The following is a 21303-nucleotide window of genomic DNA, read 5'->3' as shown; positions in this document are numbered from 1 at the left end:
CTGATCTGAGCTGAAGGTAACAGGTGAATGATCGATGACACTCTGGGGCTTGGTGTGATGCTAACCGTTAGCGTAGCGCCTCCACAGTGCTTTATGATAGTGAGGCTGTGGGGGGGGTCTGAGGCCTCACACATCTCACACCGGCAGCTCTAAAACCCCCCCAGGGAGAACGAGCTCCTCAGAGTGATCCCGTCCTACCTGGATACCTGGATACCTGAGCCGGTCGGCCTGCCGTGGGGAGTGAGCGTCGCCTCGGGCTCCGTGTTGACAGGAGTTTATGAACATGACAGCGGGGAGAGATAATGACGACGAGTCCCAACAGGACAGAGGAGAACGGGTTCCTCCTCCTCCTCCTCCTCCTCCTCCTCCTCCTCCTCCTCCTCCTCCTCCTCAGGTGTCGCCTCCGTCGCTCCACCTGCTCCGACAAGTCAGAAACACACTTTTTACTTTTCTACTCATCCAGCGCAGCCCAGATCAGGTGGAGTCACCGTCACCGCGGGGCTGTTCCCGGACTCTAATCAGGCCAGGGGTCAAGCTCCTCCCACCCGCCCAGGTGATCACAGGTAGGCGAAGGTTTAGTCAGAAACACCTTGAACTTCAGTGAAGGTTCAACAACGTCCTTGAACCCTGTCAGCGCCTCAAGGAGCTCTTAATCCTCCTCAGAGACTCTACGGTCGACTACCACGCCTGATTAGCGGGTTAGCTACGTAACGCCGGGCCACCCTACCTGCCTGTCAGGTGTGTCACCTGACAGGAACACCTGAAAACCAAAAGCTGCAACTGAGAGAAGAACACAAATAAACACTAAACAGAGAAATGAAGTGAGCTAAACCACTCAGTCACAGGTAGGGTTGGGTTCAGTCCACCTGGGCCGTCCAGGTTAACAGTTTAAATAAAGCTTTTGTTTTCAAAAGGAGCTCTGAATCCTCCTCACGAAGCCCCAGGACTCCTGGAGGCTCGACCAGGTGGATCAGTGGGTCAGCGAGGTGTGCTGAGGCTAAGAGCTAACGCTAGCTAAGAGGCTAACGCTAGCCGAGAGGCTAACGCTAGCCGAGAGGCTAACACTAGCCTCACTTGTCTCCATCTCTGAGTCAGAGGGGACAAAGGTGAGTGATGTCACACACACGGCGATGCACACGTGCTGCTCAGGTGGTGACGGCGTCCCGTTGCCATGGTAACCTCCAGCATCCAGGTGGCGATGCAAAGGATCACACAGATCCCTCCTGATCCTCACACTGATGACGAAGGTCAGCAGACACTCACCTCAGCGGATCAGGTACCTGTGCTCGCTCCTGATTGGCCGCTGAGTCCGGTTTATGATGCTGCACCTCCACCAATCAGAAGAGCCATCAGTCTATCAGTGACCATCACAGGTAACATTTAATCAATACAGATCAATTCACTGTGACTTGGCCAAAAACTAAAGTGATAAAGTGACGTAACAACCGATCAGATAAGAACTGATCAGGTAATAATTGATCAGGTACCAGCTGGAGCGGCTTTAATCTCTGTATCAGTTTCAGTCCTCAGTGGAGGAGCAGCGCTGCCCCCGTGTGGCCGAAGGACCAAACAGCAGCACACACGTATTTATTTTTATATTTTATATTAATTATTAGTTTATTATATTTATTCTGTTTATTGTATCTTTTACATTCATGTAGTTATTTAGTTTACTATTATTTTGTTATTTAATATTATTCAGATATTCATTGTGACCATTTCACCACATTATCATTTTAATTTAATTAAACCAGCTGATTTATTCTCTGATCTGTAAAATTAATCATTTCTGCATCTCTAAATGATCTTTTGTCTCCACATTTTCCACTAAAATTAAGATTTTAATTCAGCCCTTTAAAGGCTTCTTTCTCTAAATGAGTCTTTTCTTCCACAGGTTTATTTCTCTCTCTAATCTAAAGGTCACATTTAGTTTATAGAAGCTTTTATTCCTGAAAACATGATGAAAATAGTTTGACAGTATTTCCTGACAGACATAAAATAATTTCCTGTGTAAAAACCTTCTGAAAATGAAACAAGTGGTTTGAACCTTCGTCCGTTGATCAGATGTTTAATTAGGTCATGACTCATTTACATATATAAAGACGACACTTTAGAAAAGCTGTAATACAAAAGATAAGTCTTAATGCCAGTGATGAGCAGAGGAAGTTTCATGCTGATAATCTTTAAATTATCAGCGGAGCCACATTTTGGTTTGATCACTGATCAGAAACCAGAGGACGTCCTGAAGAGGCGGACTGCTCCTTTAAACTGATAGTGAAAATAACCCCCCAGACACCAGAGTCCATTCACATCTCCTTTAATTAAAAAACAAGTCTAAATATCTAACAAATATTTATAAGAAACTTCAGCTTTGACACAACATGAAAACAAAAGAAGAAAAACTGAAATATTACAAAGACAAAAATGTTGTCCAGTCAACATTTGGTCGATTTGAGGTCTTAAAAAGAGAAAATATTTGAACTGAGAATCTGCAGTTTGCCGTCAGATCAATCGATCTGATCAGAACATGAAGCTCCGCTCTGATTCACTGAAATAAACCTTCATCTTCAGGTCTGTATTTTGTTTAAAAAAATAGACTGAAAATGTGTGTTTCATCGATCAGCAGTGACAATCTGATCAATCAGAGGCTCAGATCATCGATCAGATCATCGATCAGATCATCGGCCTCCTGTAAACACACTTTATTTCCACACCGTGTTGAACCATCTCTGACATTCATTAAAAACCTCCTCAGCCTCACGGTCCAGGGCAGCGTTAGCTTAGCTTAGCACAAAGACTGGAAGCAGAGGGAAACTGTTAGCATCGCTGTCCCACAGCTACGCGTCTGATGTGTCGCTGCGGTTGTTTGAGCTCCTGATGAAAGACGAGAGGATTTCCTAAAATGCCGGACTGCTCCTTTAAAGTGGGGGTTTATCTAAACGTAGGCAGTGACCTCAGAGCCGCTCAGTGATTGGCCGACGTCTCAGAGCGGTTTGGGCAGACCCGACACCTCCTCCATGCACTCGTCGTAGGCGTCCTGGTAGTCCTGGTGGGGTTTGATCAGGATCACGCAGGTCGGCCTCTTGGAGCCCGCAGAAGAACCGAGATCCTGAAACCAGACGGGGACACCGCGCATGACATCATAGTCGCATGACATCACAGAGTCACATGACATCACAGTCACATGACAAACATCCATAACTCAGCGGCTCCATGTGACTGCAGAACCTGACTGAGAATAATCACGTTTTTAAAGGAAAACTCTGGTGTTTTTAAGCCTGAACCAATTTTTACACATTTAGAGATTGAAATGATTGGAAGGTGTAGAAAGTGTTGGAACTGGTCCAGTAGATCCTCTGAACTGACCGTTTAAAAACACCAAAGTCACACAGTAACACAAACAAAGTAACCCACTGCAGCAGCAGCAGACCAGCTGCTCCTGTGTTCAGCACGGTAAAATTAGTGTTTTTGTGAATGTAGTCTGGTGGTTTGGAAGAGAGCGATATAACAGCTGTTTCTGGTTAAACACAAATGATCACTCTGTCACTGACAGGCTCAGAGTGTTATTCTCAGTGTGTGACAGCATCATGGAAAGGATCCCTACAGAGAGAGACCTGGAAGATCCTTTTGGTTTAACCACAAACAGCACACACACCAGACTACATTCACTAAAACAGGGATTTTAGAGCTGCTGCTGCTTCGATTGGTTGATTTTGATCACAACACACCAGCTGTCACTCACTTGCTGCTGGGCGCTAACATGCTAAGCTACGGCCGATTTCTCTACAGAGCCACTCTGACTGACTCACCACTTTGGAGGGGATGTAGGCGTACGGCATGTTTCTGTCCTCACACATGATCGGCAGGTGACAGTAGACGTCGATGGGCAGCGTGTCGCCGGCCAACACCACAATCCTGCAGAGAGACGGATCAATAAACAACAGCTACGTCCACGGCATCAGTGTTCCTGTACGGACTGGCCCTTTAAAGCCCGTGCGTGGTTAGAAACATGGCCGACTCACCCTTTCTCCCCCTTGTTGATAAACTTCTGGACTTCTTTGACTCCTCTGCGGATGTTCTTCACTTTGGCAGCTGGAACGACAGAAAACCACCATGAGGACACGATTCCAGACTTCAGTCCAGCATCAGTTCACATTTCTGTTCGTCCTGAATCCAGCAGGCTGAAGATCACAACTTTCCACACTCTGACTAAACCATGCTGCTCAGTAGATTTAGTGGTTCTCCCTGCAGCCTGCAGGAGGCCTGAGCACTTCCTGAGAGAAGCACCACGTGTTTCAACCCAATTAATCACACAAGTTCCACAATCCATAAGAGATCTATTACCGAGCTACGATGTCACAAATGTCTGCTGACACACCGGAAGCGTTCAAACTGTTTCTGAGCCCAGTTTGGTGCCTTTTTACTGGAGGGGAGAGAAGTGAATCAACACTCACATGTCTGATATCCGACACATTTCATGTCGCCTCTCTTCCCCAATCAAATCACTGTTGGGGACATTTCAGTGATCATTTATGAGCCGAATCAATCAGAAGACTCCAACGATTCTTACGAGATCTGAACTATCGACCCACTTTGTCTGTAAAGCTGCTGACACGCAAGAAAACTTGAAAACGTTTAGATTTTCAGTGGAGTTTTGTCTTTTCTGCACCAATCTTTATTTACCCCCCCCCCCCCCTCTCTTTATTTACCCCCCCCCCCTCTTTATTTACCCTTCTTCACGCATTTGTAGAGCTTCTTGCTGAGTTTCTTGGAGGCCAGCGGCTGAGCGATGGGGTTCACGTTGGCCACCAGCTCCTGGTAGGAGCGCTCGGCCTCCTCTCCGTCCGCGGAGCTCTTCTCCTTCTTCGTCTTCGCCATTTTCTGATCGAACTAAATGATCGATAATCGTTCTGCTGCTTTCCGATCGGACTTCTGACGGTCAACACACACTCTCACCGCGAGTAAACCCGCACGTGTTTGACTTTTTTCTTCTTCTTGTGTTTAATTAAAGGAAACACGGAAGTAGCGCCCCCAGCGGCCCGGAAGGCAACCACAGCCCGACCTTTCAAAATAAAAGACCGAGCTGCCTACAGTCTCCTTACTTTCTTTTTGTTAAATCTTTTTTTTTCCAACCAAAAGGTATTTTTGCTTCCTAATATACAGAATGTTTTTGGTTATTGATTGTGTTAGCCCCTCTGTCACTGTTGATGGGGTCATCTTTTATCATATTCTGATTTGTAATTATCTCTATTTTAATTGTATAGATTTTATATCTGTTTCGTCATTATGCACTGACACACCTCATTCTCATTCTTTTTTAATTGATTATTTTAATTAATACATTTTGATCGGGATATCGTCCTGACGCTGTTTTACACACACAACATGTTTCACATCATGGCGTGCAGCAGGGCGGCTCAGTAAACCGCTCACTCTCACACATTTATCATAAACTGATATTTGTTAAATACAGATTAAACATGAAAAACCTTGAATTAAATCAAAAGAATCAGAATAAAAAATAATTTTCCTAAAAATCTGTGAAAAAAAATGTTTTTACTTGTTTTGATCGATATTTCAAAAACAGAAGAAAAACAATAAATAAAAAAAGATCAATTCTGTTTCTGTGCTTTAATCGTTTTATTACTCAGAAAATATAAAATATTCAGGAAGTAATTGAATGAGCGTCAAGATAAACTAACTAATTAGTTAATTAGTAACTAAGTGGCAGAACTGTGGTACAAAAACATTAAAACAATTCATCTGTGAAACGTATAAAAACAAAGTGATAACTTATAACTGATAAATATCAACATACAAGAGAACAAATGATTCAATGGTTCATTAACTTGTTTGCTAAACGAGTCAACACTGTTAAACAGGAATTAACCAGCAACTAACTAGCAATGACCTCGTACCTGGCCACTAACTAACTAGTTACTAACTAGTAACTTACTAGGAACTATCTCGGCACTGACCACTGACTACCTAGTAATTAACCACTAACTAACCAGCGTCTGGGAGCTGTGACTCCACACTGATGATGTCATCAGCGGTGGATGATGTCACCCAGCATGGTGGGGAGTTTCCTCGTCTTCATCTCTCGGGACATCTGACACCAGACGCAGGACGGACAGAAGGTGGCGGCCAAACAGTCGGTGCACAGAGTGCCCTGAACGCAACACACACACACACACACACACACACACACACACACACACACACACAGACACACACACACACACACACACACACACACACACACACACACACACACACACACACACACACACACACACACACACAGACCAGTGCTGCAGTACCAGTACCACAACATACAATTATCCACCAGACTCCATTGACGAAAGCTGTAATTTTACCTTTCAGAAAATGTGGGTTTCCTGCTCTACTGCTGCATTGATCAGTGAACTAACATGTTAGTTTGGATCCAAACTGAGAATTTAAAGCACATAAATGTCACAATAAGACAAACAAACAGCCAAAGTGAGGCAGTGTTACACTAGAGCATTCATATGTTCTGCAAAATAAAATCACTGGATTAGTCAATGGAGTCTGGTGGCTTTGAAGAGAAAATACAGACTGTCCCTTTAAGTGAAAGTGTGCACGTGGTGTGTGTGTCGACAGAAGGCGTGGAGAGTTTTGTCCTCACTCTGATGCCGTAGCGATGGCGCACAGAGACCCTCATGGACATGGTGATGGGACGGACGCAGCCGCAGACGTCCAGCAGGGGGAGGCAGAGACACTGACCCAGGTCCCTGGTGGTCCGACAGGCGAAGCACGGACAACACCAGCAGGCAAAACAGCCTGAAACACACACAAAACACACACATTAACACACAGCAACACAACACACAGAAGCCTAAAGGGCACACTCACACAACTACACACACAAAACTGAACTTTCTGGATTTTTACATGCTGTAAAATAGATGATGAGTCTGTTTTCATCCATCAATAACAGGCGAGCACTTCAAACAGTGTGAAGGTTCTGATCTAGGAAGAAGATTTCCATAAAAATATCCTCATATTTTCCCCAAAGAGACTCTGGAGTCGTTTTTATGAGAGAATTTTACTTCCACATGTGAAAAAGCCAAACAGGAAGTGACCTAACATGAGGGAGATTAGTACGAGCCTGTTAGAGAGAAGAAGAACGGAGCTGTGGAGTGAAGAGAACTGATCAGCTTACAGATCAATAACACTCCAGCTTGTGACTACAGTGACTTCCTGTTTACAGAGCTGACTGCCTGTGATTGGACGGTGCCCCAGAGGTATCCTAGCAACAGGTTCCTCGACACGACGAAGCTGCGCCCGGACACACGTCTCAGGTAAGTTGTAACACGTCCCAGATGGACACAGGTGATGCTGAACGTTACCTACAGTCTCTCGTGTCGTCACAGCAGTCACAGATCCCAGACGCCCAGTCAGCGTCCTCAGAGGAAACATCCAGAGCCGGAGGCTGCCTGGACACCGGCCAGCTCATCCTGGACACCAGGACACATACACACCTTATAATTGTTAGCATTAGCATACAGCTAGTGGGATTTAGCTATATTAAACAGCTATCCAACTTCAGTGTTAGCATGCTGCTGGCAGACTTTAGCATTAGCACACAGCTAACAAACTGGAGCGTTAACATGCGGCTGGCGGACTTAACTGCTAGCATGCGGCTACCAGCCTTAAGCATTAGCATACAGCTAATGGATTTAAATGTTAGCATGCAGCTGGTGAACTTTAGCATCAGCACAACGTCATCAGACTATCAGATTCTCACAATATATTTTGTAAAACGTACTAAAGTCAAAGGGTTTGAAAGGTTCGACACATTGACACGTATCAGCTGGAGGAGGATCAATCACCATCAGCTCATCAGCTGAATGAACTGTAACAGTAACACCAGTTCATGGGGGAAATCACAGACCTCCATCAGGCCTGGAACACTTTGGTATTTTACACAATAATCTTAATCAGCAGCAAACGATTAAAGATGAATAAACATAAATACACAAAAAAACCCAAACCCACGTCACCGCTGTGATATTCAGATGTTCCTAAGAACAGACTGAATCTGATTAAAACCATAGAAGAAGAGAGAAAACGATAACAATCTTACCTGTGTGTGTGTGTGTGTGTGTGTGTGACTGGCAGACTGACTGACTGCTCTGATTGGACGATGACGTCTCTCAGTGAGATGAAGGTTTCTGATGAACCTGCTCGACTCGTCTGACCAGATTTTATTTGGTCGCTGGCGAAGCTCCAGCATTTATTTCACATTAAAGGAACAGTTTCCTTTTTACAGCCAAAGAACTGAACACAAGAATAAACACTTCACTTCAATACAGGAGCAACGTTTAGCACATAACCAGAGTTAATAACCAGCGTTAATGACCAGCGTTAATAACCAGAGTTAATAACCAGCGTTAATAACCAGCGTTAATAACCAGAGTTAATAACCAGCGTTAATAACCAGAGTTAATAACCAGCGTTAATAACCAGAGTTAATAACCAGAGTTAATAACCAGAGAGTTAATAACCAGAGTTAATAACCAGCGTTAATGACCAGCGTTAATAACCAGAGTTAATAACCAGCGTTAATAACCAGCGTTAATAACCAGAGTTAATAACCAGAGTTAATAACCAGAGTTAATAACCAGCGTTAATAACCAGAGTTAATAACCAGAGTTAATAACCAGAGTTAATAACCAGAGTTAATAACCAGCGTTAATAACCAGAGTTAATAACCAGCGTTAATAACCAGAGTTAATAACCAGAGTTAATAACCAGTTAATAACCAGCGTTAATAACCAGAGTTAATAACCAGAATTAATAACCAGAGTTAATAACCAGCGTTAATAACCAGAGTTAATAACCAGAGTTAATAACCAGCGTTAATAACCAGAGTTAATAACCAGAGTTAATAACCAGAGAGTTAATAACCAGCGTTAATAACCAGCGTTAATAACCAGAGTTAATAACCAGCGTTAATAACCAGTTAATAACCAGCGTTAACAGTTAGTTAACAGTTAGAACAGCTGTAATATATAAAATATGAGTAAATGAATCTAAATATTAATAGAAGATTAATCAATCTGAATAACAGACTGAAATAACAGACTGACCAATCAGAATCGAGTATTCAACAAAGCGTTAACACAGAATCACGGGACGACGTCATGATTGTTTATCCACTTGGTTCCTCAGACATCAGGGTCTGTGGGTCATTTTGGCAGATGTGCTCAAAGACTACAATACCCAGAGTCCCGGCCTCCGTTGCCATGGAGAAGAGGCGAGTCATAGTGGTAGAAAATTGAGTTTAGGACCAAACTTGTCACCATGGAAGTCACCCAGAGTTAACGTTCAGTTTTAGACACAGGACTTTGAAGCTGATTGGATGTTTCTGGCCCAACTGCACCCTGGGAGTAGTAGTTTATATCCTCAGTGTTCTTTTACCCTCCATGTTTGAGAGCCAGATGATGTGACCAGGAAGGTTTTACGTAATAAATAAATATGACGTTACCACATCAACACTCGCACACAACGGAGTCTTTCCGTCACACATGACGTCAACATGACGTTAGTGTCGTGGCAACAGAATCTCTTGCAGCAATGCTCTCTGGGACTTGTAGTTTGTTTTTGCTTCTTGACTTTTTTTCAGTGAAGCCGAATGTTTTCAGTTCAGTGTCTCGTGTCCACGCTGCCCCTTTAAGAAGCCCCCGGTGGCGGCAGTGGCCCTGAACGCCTCCTAAGTGGAGGTGATTGTGGGCGGAGCTTGAGGGCTCAGGGGCAGTGCTCGTACTCGCCTCCATCGCCGCCTTCATCGATCTGGTAGATGTTTTCCACGGCGTAATTTTGACTTTGGAGCTGCAGAGTGAACGAAGTGGACCTGAAGTCGACCTGCTGCTCTCGGCTGGAAGACACAATCAATACAGCTTTATTCATCTTCTGATCAATAATAATCTCTGAATGATTTGTGACGAGGTCATTTGGCGTCATCGTGAAAATTAGGACGCTGTGTTGCAAAGACACGTGATGTTAGTTCAAAGGTAGAAGTGAGGCCACACGACAATAACTGGTTCATCTTAAGAACATTAATGTAGATGGATAGATAATCTTCTCTCCTCCCACCAGGGAGTGTGGACTTGTTGGAAGCTTGTGGTGGATCAATCACTTCTTCACTGAGTCTGCTGACAGTCAGTGGGTCATGTGACCCTCCAGCTCAGCCAGACGTTTCCTCTCTCAGCAGACCTCATCTTCCTCCCTGCGCTCTCAGCTGCTTCAAAGTTTTTCTTTTGGCTGAACTGAAACCTGCTGGAAACCGTCCAGATTCAACATGTCCGACTTTTCAGGAAACCTCAGCTTTCAGTCGTGTTCAGGTCAAACACTGGAGGGTTTTATGGCCAAATGTGTTTCCAGACATAATAATGTAATAATACTTCCAGACGGTCTGATAACACAGCATAATTATTATTTACTGTTACTAGCACTATATTTTGATTACTGTGGTAAGCTAGCAGTGTGGAGGGTCACTTCAAGCTAACCATTTAAACTCTGTTAGCTAACGTCGTTAGCTAACTCTACGCATGCTCTGTCAGCTAACACCGTTAGCTAACTCCACGCATGCTCTGTCGGCTAACACCGTTAGCTAACTCCACGCATGCTCTGTCGGCTAACACCGTTAGCTAACCCCACGCATGCTCTGTCGGCTAACACCGTTAGCTAACCCCACGCATGCTCTGTCGGCTAACACCGTTAGCTAACCCCACGAATGCTCTGTCGGCTAACATTAACTAAAATGCCAATAAATCCTACGTATCTGTTGGACGATGTGCTAGAATCAGACTAGCTCCTGGCTACACAATGCTAACATTTATGAAACTGTTATTATGTATGTGGTAAACACAAGAAGCTAACCGTGCTGAGAGAGCTGCAGCTCTCCTCTTAGCTAGCTGCCAAGTACTTTGTGCTGTGAGCATATTTATTTTGCCGTAATGCTAATCTTTAATCAGCAGATTAACGGTAGCTGAGGACTTAAGCTAACATGTTGGTAAGTTCTTCCTGGAGGAAGCTAACGACTTTAAACAGCCATTAAAACTATCTGCTATGTATTAACTAATCTGTGTTTGACTTTGTGAGCTTTAATGATACTTAATAAAGATGCAAAGTTCATCCTCTTCTGGTGGATCACTGTGGGACTTTATTTCAGAAAAAGTCTGTCTGGTTGTGAACGGCTCTGTGAGCTACATCCTCTGGTCTCCTGCTAGCTAGCGAGCTAACTCTGCTACGTCACCGTGCTAACGTCCCTAATGTTCTCTGAGCTGCTGTGTTTGATCCCAGACTCCTGGTCCTCTGAGGAAGGATCCCAGTCTCCTGGTCCGCTGATTCAAACAGGATCTTAACTTTATTCGTCTCGCACCGTTCAGATTCTTTTCTGAAACAAGGTCCCCTGAGCCCACAGGAAGGGGCGGGACTTTACCTGTCTGCATACTGTGTTATCATCACACCGTAGAGAAGACTCATCTGGGATTTAATATAAAGTTCTGTGGGCTTCATTCTGTCCTCGCTGAGCCACCTGTTTTAAATAAATGTGGGTCTTTGTGATGTGATTGACAGATCGGTGTAACGTCCGACGCTAATCTCACTTGGAGGCCCCACGGTGGGGTGTCACAGGGTGGGAGGGTCGATGGAGACGGTGAAATTAACGAGTGGTTCTCGGCTTCTGTTCGTGTGGTTTGTGTCTGTGGGTGTCTTCTCTGGAAATGACGAGTTTCACTTTGAGCACACGGCCGTGCGGGACGCCTGTGGAGGTGATGATGCAGACATCGACCAGGGCGTGTTCCCGTCCCTGAGGTGAAGCTGTCGACTCATGACGCTGATGCTGAGTTTTTAGTCTCTATTTTAACGTGACTCATTGGCTCATTTATTTGGTGATGAAATCTGGAAAAGGTCCATCAGCAGACCACAGAAAGAAGAAGTTAGACACTTACGTCTTGTTGAGTCGCCTCCATTTTGTCACTGCGGAGACAAAAACAGAAATACTGATTTGGGGAGAAGTTCACACGCTGCAGGGTTCTCAGTAAATACAGATACACAGGAAAACTGACATCAAGTTACATTTAAGACACTAAAAGCGCTCATGGTTTCAGCAGGACGCTGGTCTGGAGTCAGCTGTTAAACCTGTTAAACTTCCCTCCTGACTTACAGAAGATGACGCCGGCGCCGGCCGTGATTAAAGCGACGGACACAAACAGAACCCACACCAGAGCCATGGTCGCACTGCTGCTACGCTCCTGCTGCTGCAAAACACACACACACACACACACACACACACACACACACACACACACACACACACACACACACACACACACAGTCACTTCTGAAAGTCAAATTACATTTAAAGGCTCCTTTAAGTAAGCTCCAGTACACACCAGACTCCATTGACAAAAACAGTAATTTTACTTCACTGAACACAAGAGTTGCTGGTCTACTGCTGCCTCCATCAGTGAGTTTATTTGTGTTACTGTGTGTCACAGAAGTATTTTGTTGGATCCAAATTAACCCTTTAAAACACCAAATTCACACAATAACACAGACACACTGACTGATGGAGGCAGCAGCTCCTGAGTCCTGTTCTCTAAAATCCCTGTTTTAGTGAATGTAGTCTGGTGTGTGTGCTGTTTGTGGTTAAACCAAAAGGATCTTCCAGGTCTCTCTCTGTAGGGATCCTTTCCATGATGCTGTCACACACTTAGAATAACACTCTGAGCCTGTCAGTGGATCAAACAAGCTCTTTTAGTGGACCTACTGTGATCAGGTGCAGTTGTCCCAAAGGATCACGTTGCAGCCATTGCAGCCCGTTTGGTGTCTGCTGGCTGAGGTGATCTACTGGTGATCTACTGGACCAGTTCCAACACTTTTACTACCTACCAGTCACTCACACACCAGGATGAGGACACAGAGGACCACATACTGTTTACGGTACAATAACATCAAATACGTGATGATAGCAGAGGGTCGGTTAGCTGAAGAACATGTTGAGCGTCTCACCTCGGCCAACACGCCGTCGGAGGAGGAAGTGCGGTCGCAGTCTGTGGAGGTCACCTGACCTGCAGGACGAGGAAACGAAAGCAGATGTTTGTAGTTCAGCTGAGTCAGCAGCTGGACGTCATGATGAAGATGAAGATGAAGAAACAGTCTGTCCTTCCACCACCTTTGATTTCATTTGATTTCAAACATTTGATGACTTGATTTGTAATTGTATTTATTTTCATTTGATCAGAATTTTTGAGTTTGTTTTAAAAACTGACATTTTTAAATTTTATTTATTTTCATTTTTAATATTTAATTTCTTTATTTATAATTGTTTTTATTTTTCTATTTTGTGTTTTCTTAACTCTCTTACTGTTTTTATTTAATTAGTTTAATGTATGAATTTACTTTATTTTTTATATTTTATTTCTTAATGTATAATTAGAGCATTGACGGACAAGTGGTGTGGACGATGGATGGGAGGAATATTCCATAGATGTTTAATTTCCAGTATAAAGTTTAAAATATTGATTTATAACCTCCGTGTGTGTGTGTGTGTGTGTGTGTGTGTGAGTGAGTGAGTGTTGTACCTGCTGTGTTTCTGGCTGTAGACTGTGTAGACTGTGTAGACTGTGTAGACGTCTCTGTGTCTGCTGTTGTTGACGTGGTCGTCTGTGGAGCTGAAACAGATTAAAACAGTTTTTAAGTGTTTTCTTGTTTTAATCCCAGACGTCCAGGAAACTGTTGAGACGTAGTGTCCTGTTCTCTAAAAACCTTGTTTTAGTGAATGTAGTCTGGTGTGTGTGCTGTTTGTGGTTAAACCAAAAGGATCTTCCAGGTGTTTAAGAGTGTTATTCTAAGTGTGTGACAGCATCATGGAAAGGATCCCTACAGAGAGAGACCTGGAAGATCCTTTTGGTTTAACCACAAACAGCACACACACCAGACTACATTCACTAAAACAGGGATTTTAGAGCTGCTGCCTCCATCAGTCAGTGTGTTACTGTGGGACTTTGGTGTTTTAAAGGGTTCATTTGGAGGTGATCTACTGGACCAATTCCAACACTTTTAGTACCTACCTGTCATTTAAACACCAGGATGTGGACACAGAGGACCAGGGTTAAAAGAGTTCTCCTTTAGTTAAAGAAAAAAAACCTTGTGTAAACTTTAGGATCTTTAAAATCATTCCTCACCTCCTTCAATGCTCAAATCAAAGTGATGTTTGTCATCATTGAACCATCCAGCTACGTCCACCCTGCAGCCGTAGCGTCCAGCGTCCGCCTCCGTGACGTTCAGTATGGTGAGGGAAACGTCTCCGTCCTCCAGCCGTCCCAGCAGCAGGAACCTGCTGCTCCCTCCGCTCACCTTGTGTCCGTCAGTGGAGACCAGCGTGTTGCCGCAGCCCGACAGAGGAATGTGTCCTCGAGCCCAGCAGACCGGCCGCGGCCCGTGGTACCTGATGTCATACCCACAGGCCAGAGTGATGTTCTCACCTGAGCGACCCACGACGGCCCTGCCGACACATTCACTGACTGTGGAGACAGAAAAACCCCGTAAATGTGAGCGCTCTGTCAGATCCTGTCTCAGGTTTCCCTCAGGAACTAAAACTCTGCTGAAAGTAACAATGAAACTTCCAACGTCGTGGTTTAGTTCTTCTCCTTCTCTGCTGGTCTGGAGGGTGAAACTGCTCCAGATGAACTCCATGAAGAAGAAACACGGTGTTATTGTCAGTAAGAGAAACTATAGAAGCTCATTTCTGCCACTGTGACGACAAAAAGATCCAGATAGTCGAAACCTTCTCTTTTAATGAAAAGATTCTTCAAAGTAATGAGAAACTTTCCTGAAACGACTTCCTCAATAATTACATCAAACCTCAAAACGAGAAACTTCACCAAAACAATGAGAAGAAGAAACCTTCTTGAAATAATGATGTCGTATCTTAAAAGTTTCTCCTTCTGATGTCTCATCAGGTTTTATAGCCAACAGATGAATTAACTACCTTTATTAATGAAGCTTTTAGCTCAGAGACCTCTGGAGCTGAAGCCTGACGACAGCTGACCTGACTAATAAAAGCCATTAATAAAAGTTAGAGACGGTCGGGATCGTTTAAGTCACCTGAGAGGAGGACGAGGAGCAGAAACATCTTCATGATGAGCCGAGTCGCACTGACACACCGTCGCCACTCAAACACAGAATATAAAGAAGCACACTGTAAAAAATGATCCACCGACAGCCTGGAGGAAGTGAAACCTCGGCCTAGTATCAGAAGATAATTAGATCAAACCAAAGTTTAAAATGACTTTTAAAAGAAAACACGAGCGCACTATGGAAGAACATATCAGGGAACTTTCTCATCAAATTCTGATTTAATCACTTCTAACAGTGTTAGAATTGATGAATGTTAATGAGGTAATACCTAATTTTAATAGTTTATTTTCAGTGTGAAGCTTCTTAAAGGAAAGAACTTCTGTAGTTTTGATCTTCTAAATATGATTTCATCGATGGTACAATGACATTTCATAAGTACGGTGACCTCAGAGCGCCTGGTGTGTGTTCAGTGTGAACACACAGAGCGTGAGGTCAGCACACGACTTCCTGTTTGGGGTCGGCTGCTTCCCGTATCTGAGCCTCAGCCTCAGAGTTTCACTTTGACAAAAATGACACCTGAGCTCCATGCTGCAAAAAATATCTGCAGCTTGGACTCCAGAACAGACATCAAGTCATAACAAATATTTATTTAAAAACTCTTTTCAAAGTAAATAAAGTAAAAGTAACACCAACAGCAACCAGACTACATTCACAAAAACCGCGATTTAACAGTGAGTTGCTGGTCAACAGCTGCCTCATTCAGTCAGTTTCTTTGTGTTATTGTGTGACTTTGGTCATTTAAAGGGTTGTTGGGATGCAACACAACATTTATGTAACACTCAATAACACAAACAGACTGACTGATGGAGGCAGCAGCTCCTGTGTCCTGTTCTCTAAAATCCCTGTTTTAGTGAATGTAGTCTGGTGTGTGTGCTGTTTGTGGTTAAACCAAAAGGATCTTCCAGGTCTCTCTCTGTAGGGATCCTTTCCATGATGCTGTCACACACTTAGAATAACACTCTGAGCCTGTCAGTGGATCAAACAAGCTCTTTTAGTGGACCTACTGTGATCAGGTGCAGTTGTCCCAAAGGATCACGTTGCAGCCATTGCAGCCCGTTTGGTGGCTGCTGGCTGAGGTGATCTACTGGACCAGTTCCAACACTTTTACTACCTACCAGTCACTCAGACACCAGGATGTGGGCAGAGAGGAGTAGCAGTTCCACTTTAAAGGTAGAAAATTAGAATTATTAAAAAAACAATTTAAAAAAGTTCAGTTAATTAAACAATCATTTAGTCAGATTGACAAACTTCGATAAATCTTGTTTATTTGTAGTAAAATTACAATAAAAGATATTTTTTCTAAATTTCTGCAGGATGTATTTGTAAATATCTGTCAGCAGGCTGCAGTAGAGGAGGTGAAGGGCTAGAGCCTCGTCCCTCAGAGTCTGAGCCTGACCAATCAGAGGAGGGTCCTGACTGAACCTGACCAATCAGAGGAGGGTCCTGACTGAACCTGACCAATCAGAGGAGGGTCCTGACTGAACCTGACCAAATAAAGTTCCTTGACTCCTTGAATGTTCGCATGTGTTAATTTCAGCTTTGATGGACGGTTCATGGTTTTATTTATCAGCCAAACGTTTTAATGATTCATGTCTTTGCTCATTCACTTTCCAGACACATAAATCCTCTCTTCTGTGAACACGGTCTGGATTTAACCCTTTCATGCACAGAGGTCACTGCAGTGTGCAGCTCTTCAGAAGCTGCCTTCTTGTACATGCAGAGTTTTGATGGCACAGCTTCACATCAGCAGCTACAGTGAAGCTGCTGCATCATCTCATCCACTGACTGCTGCCCAGAGTGAAGCCAAGATGGCCGACAGACAGCCAGAAACACCGAGTTCATGCTCATTTTCTTCTGTTCAAACCTTCTAGAAAAAGAAACCACTGCAGGTAAGAAAACTATGGTGACATCAAGTAACATCTAAGGAGTCTAAGTATTGATTTTATATTGGGAGGAAATTATGATTAATCACATGTCCACTGAAGTGTACATCATGCATCAGGAGCTATATTTCACCTACTGGACATGTAAATATATCTTTAGAAAATATGGGTTGAAAAAAACTTGTTTTTCATGAATAAAGATGAATAAAACACTTCCTGACTGAGACTACCATAATTCATGCATGAAAGGGTTAAAGAAAAGTATTTTATGAAATAACAGACACATTTCTACCATATAACTAAACTCCCGGTGATCAGGAGGGTAAAAGGTTTCTGCCTCCCCGTCGGGGAATCGAACCCGGTCTCTTTCGAACCGGAGACCTGAATAATGACGCTTAATTCTCTTAACTCTTCCCATTCATTCTCTATGGTAGTGCTTATCACTACGGATGTAATATATTTCTGGCCACTAGTGGGATTGTGGGGGCGCTGTTTCCCCGTTTTGGACACAGTAAGAGGAGCCTGATTGACACACAGCTTCGGTTCAGAGATCGATTTCTGATCATTTTATTGTGTCTGACGGTAAATCACACTGTTTAAAGGTAAGTCTCATTCATTTCTGCAAGTTGTGAATGAAAGTTTCTCAGTTAGTTTGTTGGTTGAAGATAGTACAGTGAGGTTAACTAGGTGTGTGTGTGTCAGCATTAACAGTAACCACAGTTATCTTAAATATTTCTTCTGTCCTGGAAGCACAAACATTTTTTAACTTCGCCTTCTAGTTTCTGCCTTTGTGCTGCTGTAACACCTGAATATCAGATTTCCGACGTGTTGAATGAAAAAGCCAAAGTGTTTCCGCCCGGTTTCGAACCGGGGACCTTTCGCGTGTTAGGCGAACGTGATAACCACTACACTACGGAAACTCATGTACTTCCTGAAAGGTGACGTCACACTAAAACGTAGACATGTGGTGATGTTTTACGCAAACGCGGAGATATACTACGAAGTCAAAAATATAAAATGTAATTGTTTATATTTTTCTAAATGCAAAATGAGCAAACAGGTGAAAAAATCAAATCAATACTAGCCTTTTGGAACATCCAGAAGAGCCACACGATTAAATCATTTAATCCTCCTTCAAATTAGCGCAGGGCTAACAGGAAGTTAGCACAGGACTAACTTCAAATGTGCTTTGAAGTTTAAACAACTATATTCCTCCCCAAGAAATCTGAAAACTACATTCCCTGACACAACAACAGTAGCATTTCCATAACTAAAACTTATAGTTTTGTAAATCAATACGGCTGAGTGCTGTGATGGGTGGCTCGCAGATAGACGCTAACCGTGTCCTGAAAAAGATCCTAATAGAAGAGTTTATTGGCTCCAGGCTACATGCTAACGCTACATGCTAATGCTATATGCTCGAGTGTTAGCCGCTCATTAGCCAGTGTGTGACGTGACCCACTTGAGTTTACTCACCCTGTGCTAGCTTAGCTTATTTTATGATCGCAAAGCCCCAAACCAGTTTTATTTTCATTAATTTAATATTAACAGTTAGCAGCAGCACATGCAGATCAGTGGCAGAGAGCCTCTTTACCGGCTCAAGCAAGCTAATTACTGTCTGAAGGTCATGTCCTAACTGACCGGGCTAACGTAAGCTAACTTACAGGCTATAAGCTAACGTTAGCTAGGTGAGCTGTCAGAGCACGGTGCTAATGCTAGGTAGCATAGTGTTAGCAGAGCTCACCTGGATACTCAGTGAGGTAGGTAGGACCCTCTGACCTCTGGGGGGGTCACTGACGGACCTTATTGACCTCTGGGGGGTCACTGACGGACCTTATTGACCTCTGGGGGGGTCACTGACGGACCTTATTGACCTCTGGGGGGGTCACTGACGGACCTTATTGACCTCTGGGGGGGTCACTGACGGACCTTATTGACCTCTGGGGGGTCACAGACGGACCTTATTGACCTCTGGGGGGTCACTGACGGACCTTATTGACCTCTGGGGGGTCACAGATGGACCCTCTGACCTCTGGGGGGTCACTGACGGACCTTATTGACCTCTGGGGGGTCACTGACGGACCTTATTGACCTCTGGGGGGTCACATGACCGACCTTATTGACCTCTGGGGGGTCACTGACGGACCTTATTGACCTCTGGGGGGTCACTGACGGACCCTCTGACCTCTGGGGGGTCACTGACGGACCTTATTGACCTCTGGGGGGTCACTGACGGACCTTATTGACCTCTGGGGGGTCACTGATGGTCCTGATTGATCAGTAAAACTCTTAATAATAATTTATAGCCCTGCTGTTTTTCCCTTGACATCCATCTTTCTGTCACAGAGGTCCCAGCTAAAGGATTTCACTGGTTTTATTTTTTCCTTTTCCGGAGAAATGTCTCCCCACCTTTAATCTCCTGTTTTATCTGCTTCAACCAGCAGGTGGCGCTCTACTTTACTTTTTGGTGAGCCTTTTTCTTCTTGAAAAACAAGATGAAAAAACACCAAAAGGAGAAGAGGAAGTGCCACTCATGCTGGCTGGCCTTGGAAAGCGTTCACTAACCATATCTGAAACATGACACATTCAGAGGTATGCTGCCATTCATTTACTGCCTTGTGTCAAGTCAAGAGAAAAAACCATCTTAGAATTCATCTTGATGCATGATTTTTTTTATATATTCTTTTTATTGAGTTTTATGGTATGTACAAATACTAATAATAGTAATAATAAAAAGAATAAATTAAAAAACAAGCAAACAGGAAGGCAAGAACAAAAACAAAACAATCCCACCCACCACAAAACTAACTTTGTGCGCTGCAACACAATATACAGAATTTTACAGAAATAAATGCAACCACATATACTTATCAGACAGTATTTAAAAAAAATAAAATAAAACAATTTTGCAAAAAAAAAAATGGCATCCTTCAGTGAGATACTGAATTATTATGCTATGGAGCTACAGTCAGTAGAAAAGTATGCGGAGGTGTCCAGAGTCAGAACGGGCTCATGTCGTTGTCCAGTCATCCACTGCATGATGCGTCCTACAGTCAACCCTTCTGGAGTAACGTCGTTGCTGGAGCCCTCTTGTTCTTAATGAAGAGATTAACACAATGTTAGTCTGAAATGAAAACAATACATTTTAGTTTTCAAGTTGATAAAATCCCTTACATGTACACAAATCATACTTGTCAAGTTTCCCCCCTCTTTTTGTCATTAAGTGGAGGATTTCTGTGCAGCTTCCCCACTTGAAAAGGATGATCCCTTACACACGGGCTCGAGTTGGATTCCACTCAAATAACCAAACCGTTGTTAATTTTTTTCCCTTCTTTTATTTTGCAGTTTGTTTAGGATTTAAGTTGTATGGTTTCAAGGTGAAGAACCTTTAAACAGAGACAAAGAAAAATGTTCACATTATTAAATATAAACAGATTCAATAATACACCACATATATCTTCACTGCATTTTGCACAAAGGCAATTTTAACATTTATATTGTCAAACATTTTAAAATATTTTATCAAACTTTTTTAGCATTTTATACTTTTTTACTTATGTTTTTAAGTTATCTATTTGAAGTGCATAAAGTGCATGGTACAATTTTAAAGTGCATTTCATGACTCCCCCCTAAAGTGCATTGGCTTTACCAGGTTTACATGGACATGAAGAAACTAACAAAGCATCTCCAGCAGCAGCCTTCGGCAGCTTAACCAGTTTTTTCTGCCACCAGGATTTTGTGTTGGGATCAGTCCTGCACAGTTTGCCACAGCAACTCTCTCTTTTGTCCTTTTGTTTGTCCGTGGCTTCCTTCTTCATCAGCCTTTCCCCGAGGTGCCATGTGCGCCCGTCTTTTTATCCCAGGTAGCAACTCCACAGCCGCAGATTGGTTCCGCCCCCACTGTTGCTGTGTGCTCCTTTTAGACCTCCTGCTTGACGCCACAATACTGACCTTTTAGTGTATAAGAACATTTGATTAGTCAAAGTAGAAACCACAGAGATTTTAATAAACTGGATGACAGGCGTTATGTTGTTGGTTATATTATTGTCGATGTAACTATGCAAGTCATCCTTCTGTAAGCCGTTCATGTCTAGTTTAATCAAACTGTTATCCTACGTCACAATATTACATTTCATCATTTACATTCATTTTAAATTGTGACATCAAGCTTTCCAAAACGCTTAGATTTAATGGGTTGTTTAGTTTGAATCAATTAACCATTTAC

General features: G+C 43.3%; 3 protein-coding genes and 1 non-coding gene across 4 annotated transcripts; all 4 read right to left on the bottom strand.

Moving 5' to 3' along the window:
- Positions 1–2301: 2301 nt before the first annotated feature.
- nhp2 (NHP2 ribonucleoprotein homolog (yeast)) lies at positions 2302–4969 on the bottom strand. Its single transcript, XM_070856109.1, has 4 exons — positions 4731–4969; positions 4023–4092; positions 3810–3915; positions 2302–3109 (listed from the first exon to the last, which is right to left on the bottom strand). The coding sequence occupies exons 1-4, from the start codon at positions 4876–4878 to the stop codon at positions 2984–2986; spliced, it is 450 nt and encodes a 149-aa protein (XP_070712210.1). The 5' UTR covers positions 4879–4969; the 3' UTR covers positions 2302–2983.
- An 877-nt stretch (positions 4970–5846) lies between these two features.
- Positions 5847–7501, bottom strand: LOC139224794 (cornifelin homolog B-like). Its single transcript, XM_070856113.1, has 3 exons — positions 7399–7501; positions 6671–6825; positions 5847–6172 (listed from the first exon to the last, which is right to left on the bottom strand). Exons 1-3 carry the CDS (start codon positions 7499–7501, stop codon positions 6050–6052), a joined length of 381 nt encoding a protein of 126 aa, XP_070712214.1. The 3' UTR covers positions 5847–6049.
- A 1582-nt stretch (positions 7502–9083) lies between these two features.
- Positions 9084–15196, bottom strand: LOC139224795 (hepatitis A virus cellular receptor 1 homolog). The gene is made up of 6 exons (XM_070856114.1): positions 15163–15196; positions 14241–14579; positions 13066–13124; positions 12218–12311; positions 12003–12030; positions 9084–9925 (listed from the first exon to the last, which is right to left on the bottom strand). Exons 1-6 carry the CDS (start codon positions 15194–15196, stop codon positions 9796–9798), a joined length of 684 nt encoding a protein of 227 aa, XP_070712215.1. The 3' UTR covers positions 9084–9795.
- A 2729-nt stretch (positions 15197–17925) lies between these two features.
- On the bottom strand, positions 17926–17998 carry trnav-aac (transfer RNA valine (anticodon AAC)). The gene has a single exon. It is a non-coding gene; the product is annotated as a tRNA-Val (tRNA).
- Between the last annotated feature and the right edge of the window lie 3305 nt (positions 17999–21303).

The sequence above is a fragment of the Pempheris klunzingeri genome, unplaced genomic scaffold (genome assembly GCF_042242105.1).
Source record: "Pempheris klunzingeri isolate RE-2024b unplaced genomic scaffold, fPemKlu1.hap1 Scaffold_57, whole genome shotgun sequence".
Taxonomy (NCBI): domain Eukaryota; kingdom Metazoa; phylum Chordata; class Actinopteri; order Acropomatiformes; family Pempheridae; genus Pempheris; species Pempheris klunzingeri.
Note: the sequence above shows the minus strand (reverse complement) of the source record. Positions and strands in the feature narration are given on the sequence as shown.